The sequence below is a fragment of the Eretmochelys imbricata genome, chromosome 6, assembly GCF_965152235.1.
Source record: "Eretmochelys imbricata isolate rEreImb1 chromosome 6, rEreImb1.hap1, whole genome shotgun sequence".
Taxonomy (NCBI): domain Eukaryota; kingdom Metazoa; phylum Chordata; order Testudines; family Cheloniidae; genus Eretmochelys; species Eretmochelys imbricata.
The window spans coordinates 130,856,311-130,874,213 of NC_135577.1; the positions used below are offsets into that span (position 1 = coordinate 130,856,311).

The 17,903-nt window shown below is 43.1% G+C and overlaps 3 protein-coding genes across 7 annotated transcripts in view; 1 reads left to right on the forward strand and 2 right to left on the reverse strand.

Moving 5' to 3' along the window:
- MIS18BP1 (MIS18 binding protein 1) overlaps positions 1-9,862 on the forward strand; it is a 33,357-nt gene extending 23,495 nt beyond the window's left edge. Inside the window, exons 11-16 of the mRNA XM_077819715.1 lie at positions 785-954; positions 3,053-3,201; positions 4,466-4,611; positions 6,982-7,066; positions 9,050-9,110; positions 9,344-9,862. Of these exons, the coding sequence (XP_077675841.1) occupies positions 785-954; positions 3,053-3,201; positions 4,466-4,611; positions 6,982-7,066; positions 9,050-9,110; positions 9,344-9,441 (709 nt within the window). The 3' untranslated portion in view covers positions 9,442-9,862. The remainder of the gene's footprint in view (positions 1-784; positions 955-3,052; positions 3,202-4,465; positions 4,612-6,981; positions 7,067-9,049; positions 9,111-9,343) is intronic.
- The window catches only part of LOC144266587 (uncharacterized), a 52,399-nt gene extending 35,138 nt beyond the window's left edge, over positions 1-17,261 (reverse strand). The window contains exons 1-2 of the mRNA XM_077820018.1: positions 17,090-17,261; positions 14,389-14,432 (exon numbers count right to left, since the gene is read on the reverse strand). The gene's annotated coding sequence lies outside the window, so the exon portion shown is untranslated. The remainder of the gene's footprint in view (positions 1-14,388; positions 14,433-17,089) is intronic.
- A 100-nt stretch (positions 17,262-17,361) lies between these two features.
- FANCM (FA complementation group M) overlaps positions 17,362-17,903 on the reverse strand; it is a 142,688-nt gene continuing 142,146 nt past the window's right edge. For all 5 annotated transcript variants that reach the window (XM_077819707.1, XM_077819708.1, XM_077819706.1 and 2 more), the window contains one exon: positions 17,362-17,626. In XM_077819707.1, coding sequence (XP_077675833.1) covers positions 17,491-17,626 — 136 coding nt within the window. In that variant the 3' untranslated portion in view covers positions 17,362-17,490. The remainder of the gene's footprint in view (positions 17,627-17,903) is intronic.

Below are 17,903 nucleotides of genomic sequence, written 5' to 3' on the forward strand. Positions count from 1 at the left end.
TGGGCTACCTTGATTACATGGAACTCATTAGCACTACAAAAGTGATTTTTCCTCCCTTCTTGTCAACTGTTGAGAATAGCCCATTCCACCTTAATTGAATTGGCTCGTTAGCACTGACCCCTGACTTGGTAAGGTAACTCCCATCTTTTCATATGCTGTATATTTATACCTCTCTACAGTATTTTCCACTCCATGCATCTGATGAAGTGGGTTTTAGCCCACGAAAGCTTATGCCCAAATAAATGTGTTAGTTTCTAAGGTGCCACAAGGACTCCTTGTTGTTTTTGCTGATATAGACTAGCATGGCTACCACTCTGAAACCTGAGTAGGATTTGACACTTCTGTGAATAATAAGAATGACTAGAGTTATTTTAGGATTAAAAAAAACCACTTAAAACAGAAATAAATTCATGTTTCAGGGTGTAAAAAACTACTCTGCCTGAGATTAGGAAGAACCTCCGCCCATGTGCAGGCATGTGCAGGTCACGGCATGATTGTCTGTGATGAAGGTTTTACACCTTCCTCCAGATTGTCTGGCACTGCCTGCTGTTGGAGGCAAGATTCTGGATTAGAAGGACCATTGGTCTGGTCTAGCAATTTCTACATTCCTAAGAAAAGGAGTTTTTTATAAAATTTGATTTCATTTTTTTAAACCTAACAATTTAAATGTTAGATTCAGTCTGTCTTATGACTTTTGTAGATCAGAGGTTTGACTTTTGAATGAACATGTAGTTCAACCCATTTCTTCTAGCTATAGATTATTAATGTTTTGCTCTCTTTACAGGGCTGTTGCTTCTTTTCCAAAACACAAGAATGGCTTTTGGTTGGATGTAGCAATGGCTTTGGGTACTCGATCTGCAGAAGAATGCCAGCAGAAATATATGGAAGAGCATCAGACAAAAGGTTCCAAAAAGCATGCCATAAAGACTGTGTTAGATAAAAAAGGACAAAAAGGTACTGGCCTTTCTGCCCAAATCACATTTGTTCCTTCTATTTCTTCATTTTTCTGATTTTTTTCAAGCAGTTTTTTTTTAAATTCAGTCCATACTAAGCAGGTAGACTTACACAGAAGTGGTATTATTGCATGTGTAGTACGTAAATTGATAGTGATGCACTGGATTTAATCCAGTACAGCCCCTGCTGAATAGAATCTAATATCAGTCTGTAAATCCTGTAATATTGTTAGCCCAGTGAGAATTGAAGAGGTGCACAACATTTGCAGCAGCCTAAACTTCCTTGTTGTGAAGATAAGGCTGCCCGCCTGAACCGCTCGCCAGGGTGCGCACCATCCATGCCGCCAGCATCTCCACACCTGTCAGCCCACTTGGTACCACAGACATCACCGCCCGCCTCGGGTGCTCACAGGGACATTCCCTGTACTCCAGGACATTGTGTACCCTTTCTCCCATTGGTGCATCTCAAACTGTCTGACGTGCATTCTCTGCTGCTTGTTACAATCGAACCACCCACTCTGGTGGATGAACCGTCCCTGCTCCAGAAGCAGCATTTCCAGGCTGTGTGTTGTGGACCCCCTGTACCAACGACTCCACCACTCCCGGAGGCTTCGTCAGGCTTCAACAGTTTCTCTGAGGTGGACCTGATATTCTCCCCTGCTTCCAGGAAAAGCTCGGACTCCTGTACCCACGCATCTCACCCCCTGGCATATGACCTGGCGCTGCAGGCTTGCTACTGGTACACCTGTGGCCCACATACCAGCCATATCCATCCCTGTCCTCCTGGATTACCTCCTAGAGCTCAAAATGTCGGGCTTTGCCCTCAGCTCTGTCGGGGTTCCTTTGGAAGCACTTAATGCCTTTCTTCCCCCCCTGCGGATGTAGACTCTGTTTACACTGACCCCACCACTGCTCACTTCCCGAGAGGCCTTCTCAACAGCTTCCCTCAGGTACTTAAAGCTATGTATCTATGGGACTTTAATCTTTCCCTCTCCACCTCCCTTCAAAACCTCTGGCAACGTGCTCCCTCTCACATCTCCAAGAAAGTAACCTTCCTCATGGCTATCACTTTGGCCAGGAGAGTCATTAAACTGGCAGCCATGATAGCTGACTGCACACCCAACCACCCTCACACACTATATTTCATAGGGACAAGGTTTCCTTATGACTGCATCCCACGTTCCTTCCAAAGGTGGTGTCAGAATTCTTCCACCTCAACCGATCTGTTCTCCTTCCAGTTTTCCATCCTGAGCCGCATTCCACTCCTGCAAACAGGACTCTTCACTCCCTTCCAGACTGTTCGTAGCCACTGCTGACTGCTTCAGGGGCCAAACCCTCTCCTCCCAATGAATTTCAAAATGGGTCTCAGGCTGCATCTGAGAGTGCTGTAGGCAGTCCAGCACCCTGCCACCTGACGCCATTATGACACACTCGTTGTGGGCACAGGCAACCACATCTGCCTCCCTAGCAGACGTCTCCTGGCAGGCCATCTGCTGGGTGGCAGTGTGGTGTTCCATACATACTTCCACAACCCATTACACCATCTCCCATTTGCTAGTCCCCATCTGTGTTTTGAAGCTTTAATGTTAAATACTCAAACTATAATTTATCAACTGTGAGAACTAAGTGGCTTCAGATCCGCAGAGGGTGGAGTCCTCATTGAATTGTACAAAGTTAGTTCTGGAATGAGCATTCCAGAAGCTGCTGAATCTATCTCAGGTCTGCTCTGTCTATTGCACAGAAGATCTGAGACGCAATGAAGCCGAAGGCACCTGAGCTCACAGATTCTGTACAACAGAAACCTAATGTCTGATATGCAAACACAAAGACTATTTCTGCTTAACTGCCCAATAAAATAGCTAAAAAATTGATGTTTACAATGCTGCCATAAGGCTGCAGAGTCAACATCCAATTGAGATAAGGGCTAGACTTTTCTTTTCGTGTGTAAATTCTATAGAAACTAGAAGTACAGGGAGCAGGAAAACTCCAAAGATCGTAAGACTGTGGATTGTGCATCACAACAGTATTGTCTATAACTAAGAATCTGTAAGGCCAAATAACGTAGCCAATACCTCTGAACAAATGTAATATGTTGGCAGATTCAGAAAAGAAACAACCGGTAATGATAACTGCTAAGGTGGGAACGTTTAAAAGGAAACAACAGATGAGGGACTTCCTGGAGCATTTGCCAAAGGATGACCACGATGATATTTTCACTGCAACACCGCTACAGAATAGAAGAGTAAAGGTAAATCTGTAATTTAAAAAATATATTAAATCAAATCTTCTGTTTTAAAAATCTGCCCGTTCAATTTCTTGGATTTTAGGTCAGTGACTTGTGCTGGGAGAAAGGGCTTATATCTTTGACCACTTATGGCTGAGTGTTGGCAATTTGAGTTTCCTAGATGTGCTTCTAGACATGCCTGGCTGCTGCAAGCGTCTGGCCTTCAATCAAAAGTACTGCAGAGACTTGAACTTCCAAAGAAGAGTCTAAGAAATAGCTAGAATAGGTTCCTTTAAGCTACGGATAGCAATGTTACAGGGTTTATTTCCCCAGCCTCCTCTTGTCACATAGCCCCTCAAATAAATCCTGGTGCACTGTCTTCTAGAACCTTGATGGTAATGGTTTTCCCAGCTACTACTCTAATCTGACTTTCTTGGGCAAATTTGAAGAGGAGGTGACATGAAATCTAGCAATACTTTCCCTTTCAGGACATGTTATGTCCCTTTCAATTCACTTCCAGACCTGGCTATGGCTCAGAGACCATTTTGAAAGATGTTGTTTTAGCGCTTGTTTGAAGACAGGTTGAATATGACGGGAAGTTTCTTATAAATCTAAAATGAGGCAGGTAATAAAACTGTCTGGAGGTTCTGTCCCCTGTAGTTACAGTTAGAATTTTTATTCTGCAAGTGAGATCAAAGTGATGGCTAGGTTTCTGTGCGACTAGTAGTCGATGGAAAAATTCCACAGTTATGTGGTCTGATTATATTTTTTAAAGGTGGGTATTCCCTTTGTGGGTACATACACCTGCATGCATGCTTGTCAAGCTTTATCCCGTGTGTACAGTCAGACTCTACAAGCATAAACCTGACAGCAGCCATTAGTTTTTAAAAAGTGCACATGTAAAATTGTGCATGCATAAAAGGAGGCTGAATTGAGGCTTATTTGAAAACCAAATTCATCTTATGCCAAGGAAAACTTAATATGGATTGAAATATCTTGACAGCTGCTAAATAAAATTTTAAGGCAACTTTTAAATCTCTTCCCATCTCACTCTCAAAACCCAGTCCAATATTCTTGGTGTCTGCTAAAACAAAAAAAAGAGCTGTGGCTTTTGCTGTCCAAATAAAAAAGCATTTGGCTGCAGGCTATTTCATCTGTGCTCCTTAACAAGAGACTACAGAGGGGAAAGCAGAATAAGTAAGGTGCATCTTTAATTCACTGTCCTAGATGAATAGGTTTCTAAAAGTGCTAGTTCATTGATGACGACGATGGTGTGATTTTCTTGTAGCTCCCAACATTTCGGGAAAGCCAAGATGATGATGTCTTCCAGCTTATGGACAGCAATCCAATCACACCTTCCTCAGCTGTCTTCCCCTTGGTAAAAACCCCTCAGTGTGATCATATTAGCCCTGGCATGCTGGGATCTATCAACAGGTAAGAGCTACAAACTGCTGTTCATTGTGTAATGCCACAAAGAGTTTCTCAGTTATGTCTTTCTACTTGAAAGGCGGGGAGCAGGTTCTGATGGGCATTATCACAGAATCATAGAAGATTAGGGGTGGAAGGGACCTCAGGAGGTCATCTAGTCCAACCCCTGCTCAAGGCAGGACCAACACCAACTAAATCATCCCAGCCAGGGCTTTGTCAAGCCAGGCCTTAAAAACCTCTAAGGATGGAGATTCCACCAGCTCCCTAGGGAACTGCACTGTTCAGGCTCTACCTTTTTCATATAAATTGCAGTCGCTGGCCAGGTGTTTGAACTTTACAACCAAAGAGTAGACTTTTAAGAAATTCAATATTTTGAAGCTGGCTTGGATGGCACCTTGGAATTAAGAATATGTCAGCTTTATGGAAATGCGAATTGGAACATTTAATTAAGACTTAGCAAAACTGTCTCCATGCTTCAGAGCTGAGGTCCAAGAAGTGTTCGAGGTGAATACCAAGAGTTTATATCTTAAATAAAAACCCAGCATTTGAAAGATTCTGTAAGGACAAAACAGTAAGTTCCTGTTGTGTTTAATTGTAGTTGTTCAGGTACATTACGTTACATTTCTCTTCGGTTTTGTGTGCTTTTTTTTTTTGCCTTCCTCTGAAACATCAGTAACGGGCAATTGTTGGAGCTGGGATATTGGTTTTGCATGCAAGCTAGGCTCCTGCATAGGAAATCCTGCATTCCTGTGAATTTTTGGTTGGACAGAGAGATGTTTAACAAAATTGCTCATGCTATTTGAACTATGTGAATTTGAAAATAAACATCTAAGAAACTGATGAATTGATTGCCAATTTTCACTCTTATGATTAGTGATTGAGCTTCATATTTAGCAGGGTCTTTCTGCTGGCGGTGGAATTTCTTCAAAAAATCTGAAGAAATTTGGTTCAGAAGTGAACTTGTCATTTTCAATTGCTTGCAAATTGAATGTTTGGAAGGGGGAGCCATGAGTGTTGTGTTCAGGCAATTTGCAAAAAGGAAAAGGAGGAACAGAATGTTGGCATTTAAAGATGATTTAACAGCCAAACACAGCACTTCACTTGTATCACTTTAAGCATTTTTAGCTTTAGTTCCAAACTAGATTCCTTCATACTAATCGGGAAATTAAAAAGTGCAAAAAAGCATCTTAAGTGTGGAAAACATGAAGCATAGGGTAGTCGTGAAATATGTAGTGTATCTTTCTTGGGGTTTTTTGTTAGTGGTCCACTGCCAATGTATCTGAGCACCTTTCACTTCATTCATGCGTGGAGTTTAGTGTGTGTGTGTGTGTGTGTGTGTTTCTTTTTAAGGTAAAAATTGGGTTTGAATTGCCATCAGCCATTTGAAATTTCCTCTTTCTCCATTACACATATCTGCAAGTCTACGGTAATCCTGACAACCTGTGGATAAGGCTTAGATGGTAGCACAGTACCCGCCACCCCAGAGAATTCTAGGAAAAGGTTAGCTGGGATAGCTCTACTGGCAAACCCCTCTAGGGGGAGACACAGCTTATATTGGGAAAGGTTCCATGGTCTGGAAGTTAAAGCTAAACCAATTCAGACTTTAAAACAGTGAGGATAAGTAGCCACTGGAACAACTTATTCAAGGTTGTGGTGGAGTCTCCATCGCTAGCAATTTTTAAATCAAGATCTGCTTTAGTTCAAACAGGAATTATTGCAGGGAAATTCTATGGCTTGTGTTATGCACGGAGACCAGTTGAGAAGGTCACAGTTCTGGCCTTATGATCTATGAAAGAGGCTTTTTTAGTAGTATAACCGCATCTACACGGTTTACAGTAGAGCTTTTTGCTGGTATAAAAATGTCCTAAAGAACTGCATCCCTAACCAATATTATTATACCAGCAAAGTTTGTAGTGTAGACTTGGCCAAAGCTGGTTGAGAACCCTCAGTAGTTCCTAGAAGTCCTGAAGTAGAATTCCTACTGCTGTGGCCAATACAAAAGGCTTCACTTCCGGGGTTGACTGAGGAAGAAGCAGCTTCTGGGATGCTAAGCTTAGCTAGTGCTAACTTGTGAATGGAAGGGATAAGCACTATATTTTAAAAGAGGATGCTGACTGTTTCACTGGTCTCTCACTTCAGAGAGCTGTCGCGCATTCTGACTACTGTGTCACTATAAAGTTTATCATACAATTCATGCACAGAACTATAGTGCTGGCTTTTTAAAAAAGACTAAATATGGTATCAGTTTTTCTTTAAAATGGTTTGGTTACCTTTCTGCCTACAGGGGTAACTTATTTATAATGGCTGTAATGGTACCAACTGGAATCTACAGAGTCGATACACCAGTAATACTGACTGACCTGTTTGTATTTACAGGCATGACTATGATAAGTATGTGTTTAGAATGCAAAAGAACACACAAGGCAAGAAGGGTACCTGGGGCAACATCAAGAAGAAATCGGTAATGATTTTTTCCTGTAATTTGAACTGAAAACTAGTAATGCTAGCATGGAGTATGTAGCCCTAGTCCCTGTGCGTTGTTCCTCCTGCTGAATGGAATCAGAAAAATCCCAGAATTGCAAAGCTGTAATTGTAGACCTATTTGTTACAGTTTTGAAGACTGGGAGCTTTTACTATATGTTGGAGAAAACAACTTCTAGCCAGAAAATGGCAATTCTCTGTCATGACTAAATTCAGAAATACTAGGACCTAGATCCACAAAGGGCTCTAGGAACCTAACTAGCACTTTAGGTGCCAAAGTCCAAAATATAGCTCCTCAGAAAATGTGATCAGCTGCTGCGTAGCCCTGTAGGTCAGTGGTGGGCAACCTGTGGCCTGTCAGGGTAATCCGTGGGCAGGCTGCGAGACAGTTTGTTTACATTGACCGTTTGCAGCTCCCAGTGGCTGTGGTTTGCTGTTCCTGGCCAATGGGAGCTGCGGGAAGTGGCGTGGGCACCTAACTGCCTAGTTAGGCACTTAAATACCAGAATCAGGCTGCATGGGGATTCACAGATGCCCCTAAACCCTGTAGGCACCTAAACTTGTTTGGTGCTTAAATTTTTGCAGTAAAAGTTCAAGTGTCTGTATCTGAATATGTGCACTGCAACACCAGGCCAGGCATCCAGCTTCCTAAGGCTCAGAGCGATGCAAAAACTAAGAAAAGAGAGGCAGATAAATACCTAATTAGCCTCCAAGGCCCTGTCTGATAAGCTCCCTTACTGAATCAGACCCCTCTAGGGAAGCTTACACAACAGAAGGCCTCCTTCAAAACTCTTAGACCAGTGGTCACAGTTCTCAGCTGGGATGTAGGAGACTCCTCCAGCTGAGGGGAAGGAAGGTTTTGAGCTGGGATCTGCCAGCTCTCACATTTGCTCTAACTGTTGAGCTATGAGCTATTCTGATGTGGAGCTCTCTCTGTCTCTCCTGTTGAAGCTGTTGTACTATGGTTTAAATAAAGAAAGAATCATGTAGCTAGAGAGAGAGAGAGAAAGTATTAGTGATGTGATAGTCTAGGGGTTAGAGCACTCACCTGGGAAGGTCCAGTCCCCCAATCTAATGATTTTTTTTAAACATCAGGTATCCACCATGGAACAGCTTCAACAGGCGCGCCTGTGGGATTCCCCCATCGCCCAGTGGTTAGGGCACTCACCTGAGAGGTGGTAATCTCCGTTCAAATCCCTGCCCCCTGTTGTGGAGGGAGTGGGAGAAATTTGAACCAGAGGTCTCCCGCTACCCAGGTGAGTACCCTAACCACTGGGATAAAAGTTGAGGGAGCTCCTCTTACTATTAAAAATTAAAAAGCGCCTAATGCCATCAAAGTGTTTGAAGCTGAGGGAAGTAATCCCTGTAGCCTGGACTTAAACCCAGCCCCTCTCTTGGTGATGGGCACCTAATACCCTCCTCATGTTGGCACTTCCCAGGACCTAGCTTGGGCAAGGAGCCAGCTAGCAGGCTGATTTTTGTAAAGCCCGTTCTCCAGTGCGGCTTCCTCCATTCAGCATGTAGGAGCCTGGGTGCAAAAGGTCAGGCTTTGTGAATCCCTGATTTCCCAGGCACCTACCCAGTTAGGCCTAGCAATGCTCCAGATCACAATGCCGAGGCGTCTTTGTGACTCTGCCCCTAAGTGCCTAAAATTTCTCCACCCAAGCTCAGCTGCTGCCTCACCCCACAGTTACGGCACCTAAGTTCCCTCCGGTGGCATGTGCAAAATCAACTGCTTCCTGGTACATAGGTCATGCCAAAGCCCTGGTGGGATTCACAAAGTAGGTGTTCCCCCATCTGTCTCACCTGGAGGACACAATCTGGTGGATGGTCTGAGGCCAGCTACTCAATGGGGCCCTACACCACACATGATTGCATTCTAATAGTGAACTAGTATCTTCCTTATAGTTGATGCAAAAATGGACAAAGTTGTGTAAACTTTCCCCCCTGTCATTTAAATCAGGCTCGAACTGTGTTTACCACTCCAGCCACTGGAAGAACCACCACATTTGCCTTTGATCAAGGTGAGCTCTGTTATCCTTGCTGCTTTTCCTCATTTCAGGCCTAATCCTTTGAGATGCTGAGTTGAAGGTGATTGCTACCTTCAAGCTAGGAATGCAGCAGCATGCTCCCTAAAGTTGTTCTGTTGGAGCAAAATCAGCAGCAATTCACTTCCTGCTTGCACTTGCTGTATCTGACTTCTATAAGCGCTCTTCTACTCCAGTCAACCTTCCCCCCAATGCTTTCCTTGTTGCAGGTGCAGTGAATGACTCTGTTATAGGGAAGCTGTTTGTAGGTGAAGCAGCAGACCAGTCTGATGATGAAGAGCAAGAAGATTCCTATTTTTCTACTTAACCAAGTCCATGGTTGTAAATAGTTTAACATTTATTGTAACTCTCTTACTAAATTAAAGGGCAAAATATTCCAAGGGGCTTCAGCCACCCCTTTCAACTTGTGCTCCCATACTTGGCCTTCACACACTGATATTTGGCCTGTAGTATTTTAAGGTGTCCAATTATGTTCCAGTCTTGTTTCATTCATGCCTGTTGAGGAGATTAATAATGCTTGATCTTCTGTGTAAATTAAAACACTCTGTCCCAATTCAAGGTGTTCCTCTCACTTCACTTCCTCTTCTGGGGAAAATTTATAAAATACCAATTAGTGTCAAAAGTTTTGTTTTTCCTTTTAAGGTAAAAATGATGTTTTAAAAATGGTAGTGTAATAAACCTCCAATAGGGTTTGTAATGAAATGGCCTTTTAATTTCCTATATTGAAACCACCTGTATTTTTATTAAATAACTCTTCTCAATGCTTTTCAAATGTCTCAAACTGTTTCATGATCATGTCATTGTTATAGTAAATGATTTAAAGGTGTAATTATATCAGTTAATTACCAGCTGCTTAAGGTTGTAACCTGTACCCTTCAGTTAGTGTGTAGGATTTTTTTTAATAAAGCCTTTTTAAATTGGGGGAAGGAGGGATCTCTGGCCATGTAGGATCATAGAATATCAGGGTTGGAAGGGACCCCTGAAGGTCATCTAGTTCAACCCCCTGCTCGAAGCAGGACCAATTCCCAGTTAAATCATCTCAGCCAGGGCTTTGTCAATCTGTATATGAGGCTTGAAGAAAACACAAGTCCTACTTTTCAGCACCTAGGGCCTGACAGCAGGTGCATCTCTCTGCCTAATTGCAATATCCTCAGAACTATCTAGGGAGGCTTTCACCCTAGTGAGCCTTAATGTGTCCCTAGCTGTTACTTTCCTCTTAAAGACCGAGCTAGAGCGCAGGGTGAATTGGGGCAGGTATTTCTATAAGCAGAGTTTGGGGCTATGCTCAGTCTAGCTTTATACAAAGCTACGGGGCTTAATTAAGGATCTGTTTTTGTAGCTTGCTGTGAGGATTAGTTCTGTTCTGCCTCCTGAGGTGTAGGCAGACTTTGCCAGACTCCCTGGTACAGGGCAGGAATTAAACCCCCCCAAGTTCATATAACTGCTGACTGATATCGCAGGCTGCAAGTTTGTTCTACACTACGCTCTGATAGGCTGAGGGATGCTTCTACATACCCCAGTGAAGGGCAATATAAAGGCAATTCAACTTGTTTTAAGCTACAGCTCTATGAGGTTCAGATGTCTAGTTTTGGTTGTGGTGAGGGGAGTGGAATCAACCAATTTCACCATTAGAGAGATCTTACCTAGACCTCCTGCATTTGTGCCCACAACAGCAGCAGACCTTTTTAGAAAGCTGTTAGGTAGGACTTAAATCTCAGTTGGAAAAAAATATTTCACTTTAGGTAACTGATGGAGCAAGTTCATTAGGAATTCACAGAATATGAATGGAAATGGTAGGGTTAAAACAAACATCTTAAACTTAAAATTTGCATGAAGTACTTAAGTAGAGTTTTGAGCCACACTAACTTATTTCCTGGACTGTTGCCTGATTAATTAGAGACTGAGGCACAGGGGTAGAAGACACCACTAGAACAGAAAGGTCAGGCAGGGGCTGGCACAGATTTTAGTTAACAGTGGAACAAATTGAGGCAGGAGCTGTGGCTGCTGTAGGAAACAGCTTGCTGTAAGGAAGCTAGTCCATTGCTTTGGTAATTAGAGGCTTGCTTAGGGTTGAGGCCTGAGCATTACTTCTCATATCTTGCTTACAACACTCCTGCTAATATATCCCAGAATGATATTTGCTTGTGATCCAATATGACCCCCAGATCCCTTTCTGCTGTACTCCTTCCTAAGCAGTCATTTCCCATTTTGTATGTGTGCAACTGATTGTTTCTTCCTAAGTGGAATACTTGGCTTTTGTCCTTAGTGAATTTCATCCTATTTACTTCAGATCATTTTGAATTTTAATCCTACCCTCCAAAGCACTTGCAACCCTTCCCAGCTTGGTATGGTCTGCAAACTTTATAAGCGTACGCTCTATGCCATTATCTAAATCACTGAGGAAGATATTGAACAGAAGCGGACCCAAAACAGATCCAGGCAGGACCCCACTCAATATATGCCCTTCCAGCTTGACTGTGAACCACTACTAAGTATGCTCTGGTAACCCTAAATATAGGTTTAGGGCTCACCACCATCTTTCCTCTTGATTTAGCACACATTTCCCCCCCCCCCCCCCCAACAGCTGTTCAAACTTTCTAGTTTTCTACACAATCTCTATGGGAAAGAGTTACATAGTTCTATACACTTTACCTTCCATGGTAGCAGTTAAAGCTTTGTTCCTTTTTGAAGGGAGAGTGAAGAGCAAAATAAGTAGGGTCATGAAAAACACATCACAGACTGAAATCTGGTCTTTTGTGTACTTTTACCCTATACTATACTCATTTCATGGAGAAGACCAGTGTTTCACAAACTGAGGGGACATACCCAAAAGTGGTTTGCTGGGGGTTGCAAGGTTTTTGTAAGGGGGTCATGGTATTGCCAACCTTCTGACCTGCCTTCAGAGGTGGGTGGCGGAGAGCAGCAGCTGCTAGCCAGGCCCCCAGTTCTGAAGACAGCGCCCTGCCAGCAGCATGCCACCCTTACTTCTGTGCTGCTGGACAGTGGCAGCTGCTGGTGAGGGCTCAGCTCTACAGGTAGCAGCAGAAAAGGAAGGATAACAATTAGGGCTGTTGACTAATTGCAGTTAAGTCTAAAAAATAATCACGTTGAATCATACCATTAAACAATAGAATACCAATCAAAATTTATTCAATATTTTTGGACATTTTTCTGCATTTTCAAATATATTGATTTCAATTCCAACATAGACTACACAGTGTACGGTGCTCACTTCTGATTATTTTAATTACAAATCTTTGCACTGTAAAATAATAAAAGAAATAGTATTTAATTCACCTCATACAAGTACTGTAGTGTAATCTCTATCGTGAAAGTGCAGTTTACGAATGTAGATTTTCTTTGTTTTGTTTTTGAGTGCCGTTACATAACAATGTAAAACTTTAGCGCCTACAAGTCCACTCCTTCACTCAGACAAACAAGTTTGTTTACATTTACAGAAGATAGTGCTGCCCGCTTCTTATTTACAATGTCACCTGAAAGTGAGAACAGGCGTTCACATGGGACTTCTGTAGCTGGCACTGCAAGGTATTTACGTGCCAGATATGCTAAACTTTCGTATGCCCCTTCATGCTTCGGCCACCATTCCAGAGGACATGCTTCCATGCTGATGCCGCTCGTTAAAAAAATAACCTGTTAATTAAATTTGTGACAATTCTCTTCCAATGAGTGCAATGTCTCCTGCTCTATTTTACCCGCATTCTGCCATATATTTCATGTTCTAGCAGTCCCGGATGATAACCTGGCACGTGTTGTTTGTTTTAAGAACACTTTCACAGCAGAGTTGACAAAAAGCAAAGAAGGTACCAATGTGAGATTTCTAAAGATAGCTACTGCACTCAATCCAAGGTTTAAGAATCTGAAAGGGATGAGGTGTGGAGCACGCTTTCAGAAGTCTTAAAAGAACAACACTCCAGTGTGGAAACTACAGAACTCAAATGACCAAAAAAGAAAATCAACCTTCTGTTGGTGGCACCTGACTCAGATGATCAAAGTGAACATGCATCGGTCTGCACTGCTTTTGATCGTTATTGAGCAGAACCATCATCAGCATGGACGCATGTCCCCTGGAATGGTGGTTGAAGCACAAAGGGACATACGAATCTTTAATGCATCTGGCACGTATATATCTTGTGATGCCGGCTACAACAGTACCAGGAGAACACCTGTTCTCACTTTCAGGTGACATTGTAAATAAGAAGCCAGCAGCATTATCTCCCATAAACGTAAACAAACTTGTTTAATGATTGGCTGAACAAGAATTACGACTGAATGGACCTGTAGGCTCTAAAGTTTTACGTTTTGTTTTTGAGTGCAGTTATGTAACAAAAAAAAATCTACCTTTGTAAGCTGCACTTTCACCATACAGAGGGTGCATTATGGTATTGTATGAGGTGAACTAAAAACACTATTTTTTGTTTATCATTTAACAGTGCAAATTGTAATAAAAACAATAAAGCAAGCACTGTACACTTTGTATTCTATGTTGTAATTGAAATCAATATATTTGAAAAAAGAAAACATCCAAAACTATTTAAATAAATGGTATTCTATTTTGGTTTAACAGCATGACTAATTAATTTTTCTAATCACTTGACAGCCCTACGGGCAACACCTCACCAGGCCATTCTTCCTTCTGCGCTGCTGCTGCTGGTGGCTCTCCCTTCAGAGCGGGGCTCCCATCCAGCCGCCACCGCTCTCCAGCCGCCCAGCTCTGAAGGCAGCGCTGCTGGCAGCAGCAGTGCAGAAGTAAGGCTGGCGATACCCCATCCCTCCTTCCGATCACCTTGTGCCTCCCCTCCCTGCAAACCCTGTGGGTCAGTCACAGCACCATGACATTTCAGATTTAAATATCAAATCATGACATTTATAGATTTTAAAATCCTATGATCATGAAATTGACCAAATCGGAGTATGAATTTGGTAGGGCCCTAACAATAAGCTATGCCATTTAAAAGAACCTACCATGAGATTTTACTGCAATGGGGTAGAGCCATTTTCTAAAATTTAAACATGATTCAGTGTAACTAAACATCAGATCTATGTTATGAGAACTAAATGCAAACCACAATGCTTATGGAGACCTCCACTATTAACCAAACTTCACTGTAACTTGTTCTGCAGCCCAGCAGGGCCTGGGATGAACAAATGGGTTTTAGAAAGGCCATCCGGGCCTTCAATACCATGTGTTAGAAATAATCACTCATCAACAAGGATTTCTACTTTTGTTGCTTACCTTAAAATCCATACAATTGTCTTTCTGAAATCAAACTCTGGTTGCTGTGGAAAAGAAACAGGAAGGCTTTCACTGAGATATCATTAGCAGAATCTTTCTTAAAAGTCTTTATCTTCACTCATCCTCCTAATATTAAGCAAGGGAAGACATCTACCAATAGATTTCCCCCCCCACCAGTTTCCACAAGGTGGCAGCAACATGCTGAGCGTGGTTGCCTGGCGTGAGGGCTAGTGTTTTACAGAAATTGCAGCTATTGCTATGTTTTTTTCCAAAATGATTCTTCATTTCCGGAATTGCAATTCAGGGTGGGTGGGGCACATAGGGTCACATTCCCTCCCCTCCCCCCTTCAGATTTTTCCCCAGACACACCTGACTCATTCCCAGGGCAGAGGCTGGGCCCTGGCTGATATTCCGACTCACCGCCAGCTTCTCCCTTCCTCACACAAGCCTGGGCTTGGCAAAACCACTATGGAGCTCCCCTGGGCGGGCAGGGCACTTGGCAGCAGGATGCTGAGCTCTCTCACTATGCCGCAGAGTGGAAGGTGTTTGCACCTGCTCTCGGCAACGTCCACAGCACCTCGCCCCTCTCCCCCACAAACAACTGGCCTGGCTGTACCCCCGTGCCCAGCATCTGTCCTCCTCTGCACACAGCTGGCTCTAGGATAGAGGCCTCTGTGCCCAACGTCTGTCCCCCATCTCTCCAACATAGCTGCCTCTAGCGTTTTTTTGTATTAACATACCCAAAATTACTCCGTTTTCATTGCCAGAAAACACTGGCCCTACTGGGTGTTAGGATATAGATAGTCAGGCCTGTCTGTAAAGGCCAAACTCTAAGAATTTAGGTGTATTCTTATCACTTGGCTAATTAGAGGTATAAAAGAAAGAATCAAAATCACTGTCTGCTGGTGTAAGGGCCTTCTCTCCCTGTGACAGTCTGAGGCCCTGTTCTTAGGCTAAGGCCTCTGGCTAAGCAGCAGAGGCAGCCATAAGCTGGGAAACTACCGGTCATCTCCTCACATTCCAAACTAGTCACACTGAAATAAGGTGCTATTGGGTTGTTAGGATACAATCCTGTCCTGATAGTGCCTATCGCCTCCAGAGAAAGGGAAGTGCCTAGAAAACGTAAAAGGAAACTTAGTTTGATAGTACCCTGTCTGGCAAGAACTCACTTATCAATAGCTGGGATGTGAAATCCTCACTTCTGTATTGTTTTGTCATTATAGTTCCCACTTTGCTATTGTTTGTCTGTATAATCTCTGTCTGGTTCTGTGATTGTTCCTGTCTGCTGTATAATTAATTTTGCTGGGTGTAAACTAATTAAGATGGTGGGATATAACTGATTACATAATCATGTTACAATATGTTAGGATTGGTTAGTTAAATTTCAGGAAAATGATTGGTTAAGGTATAGCTAAGCAGAACTCAAGTTTTACTATATAGTCTGCAGTCAATCAGGAAGTGAATGGGTGGGGGTGGAAATTGGAACAGGGAATGGGGGTGGGGAAATTGGAATCACGTTTTGCTAAGGGGGTGGGAATGGGAACAGGGAATGGGGCTGGGGGGGGGAAATTGGAATCATGTTTTGCTAAGGGGGTGGGAATGGGAACAGGGAATGGGGCTGGGGGGGGGAAATTGGAATCATGTTTTGCTAAGGGGGTGGGAATGGGATCAGGGAATGGGGCTGGGGGGGGAAATTGGAATCACGTTTTGCTAAGGGGGGGAATGGCAACAGGGACACAGGTAAAGCTCTGTGGTGTCAGAGCTGGGAAGGGGGACACTAAGGAAGGAAACTGGAATCATGCTTGCTGGAAGTTCACCCCAATAAACATTGAATTGTTTGCACCTTTGGACTTCGGGTATTGTTGCTCTCTGTTCATGCGAGAAGGACCAGAGAAGTAAGTGGGTGAAGGAATAAGCTCCCTAACATCAGTGTGTATCATTGAGTCAAATGGTTCCTGGATACATATTGCCGAAGAACAAAACGACAAATGGATCAGCACTGGAATATCGAAACTTTTTACATCATGTTTCTGCATTTGAATAATGTTTCAAGAGTGGAAAGCCATTGGGTACAATGAGCCACTAAAGTTTTTACTCTTGATGTGAGAACTCAGTTTGAAGATGTACTAGATGTGGAAGGATCAGTTTGGTGGGGCGCTTACTATCTTTCCATAACCCAGCAAAGCAAAGGCTCCAACTTTAGTCTACCTGTGGAATCCCACTGTCCAGCTGTGGTTCCAGACCATTCTATGTGGACAAGTAGTTAGAATTCATGAACAGCATGTTAATCCTACATTCTTTGGACAAGAGGAGCCATGTGTACTACCACTCAGCTGACAACCTTGCTTCATTTAGACAAGCTATTTAGGCCTCCATTATTAACCAGTTCAGCTGTAACAATGCTGTAACCCTGATGTCATAATAAGCTACAAGTATTATTAGTAAGAGACAGGGAGAATTCAGATGGCTTTGGAAATCATTTTGGCATCTTTACACAATGATCAGCTTGCCCACATGATGGGCATCTGCCAGGGAAAGTTTGAATGACATGATCCCTGCCCATATTTGGCATACATACAGTAACACCTTTCAAGTAACATCTAGCTATGAAAAAATATAAAGCAGTACCATCTCGTTACTGTAGTGGAGGGGCTGAGATGTAATGTCATGCCCCTTGCAAAACACATGAAATTTTACTGACCAAATTAAAGAAGCCTGGTTCTGTAGCTCAGAGGCAGAAGTAGACTCATACGTTCCTGTGTATGGACCAGCCACTAGAGAAGGACAGAGCCACATAGGTTACCATGCAAGACAGATCTGTTCTTCCAAAAATTGTTGAGAGAGAGAGAGGGATGGCCAGAGTGGACCTGGTCCAGCAAATGCTTCCCCCAAGTACCAACATCGTAGATACTGTCTCATTCTGTCACAGCAGCACAACTCAACATCCCCTCTCCCACCTATAAAGAAATATACTTTTTGTGCAATGATTTATTTACATATTTTACAGTGAATCATATGTAACAATAATAAAGTGCATTGTTTAAAAATAAATTGCCTCAAAGTTCCAGAGTCCAGACTTGTGTTTCTCTCAGTGTGTTCCTGTTACGTGTTACTCTTCCCTTTGGTGTGAAGTTTTTCAGGCAGCATTTGCAAGTCAAAGCCAGAACGGATATAGCGGTAGATCTCCTCAGCCTTCTGCTGACTCACTTGGGCACAGGTGGCTATGTCCTTCGGGCAGCTGCAAAAGACATTACACAAAAGAGGATATTTCAGATGCTGCTCTTTGGGTTCCAGCTAGGTTCCACACTAGGGGAAAAGCCAATTGGGACAAATGAAACAGTTGCTTGTTCAATCTGCTACAGGTATCTGCTACAAGTAAAGTGAGGGCCCAGAGATGCCAGGGAACTTTTCAAAGTATTCTCTCACTGGGACTTGAGGGAACTCCCCGCATCAGAGGAGACCAGCCCAAAGCAGAGAACAACTTGGGACACAATGAGGTGAGAGCAAAGGCAGGG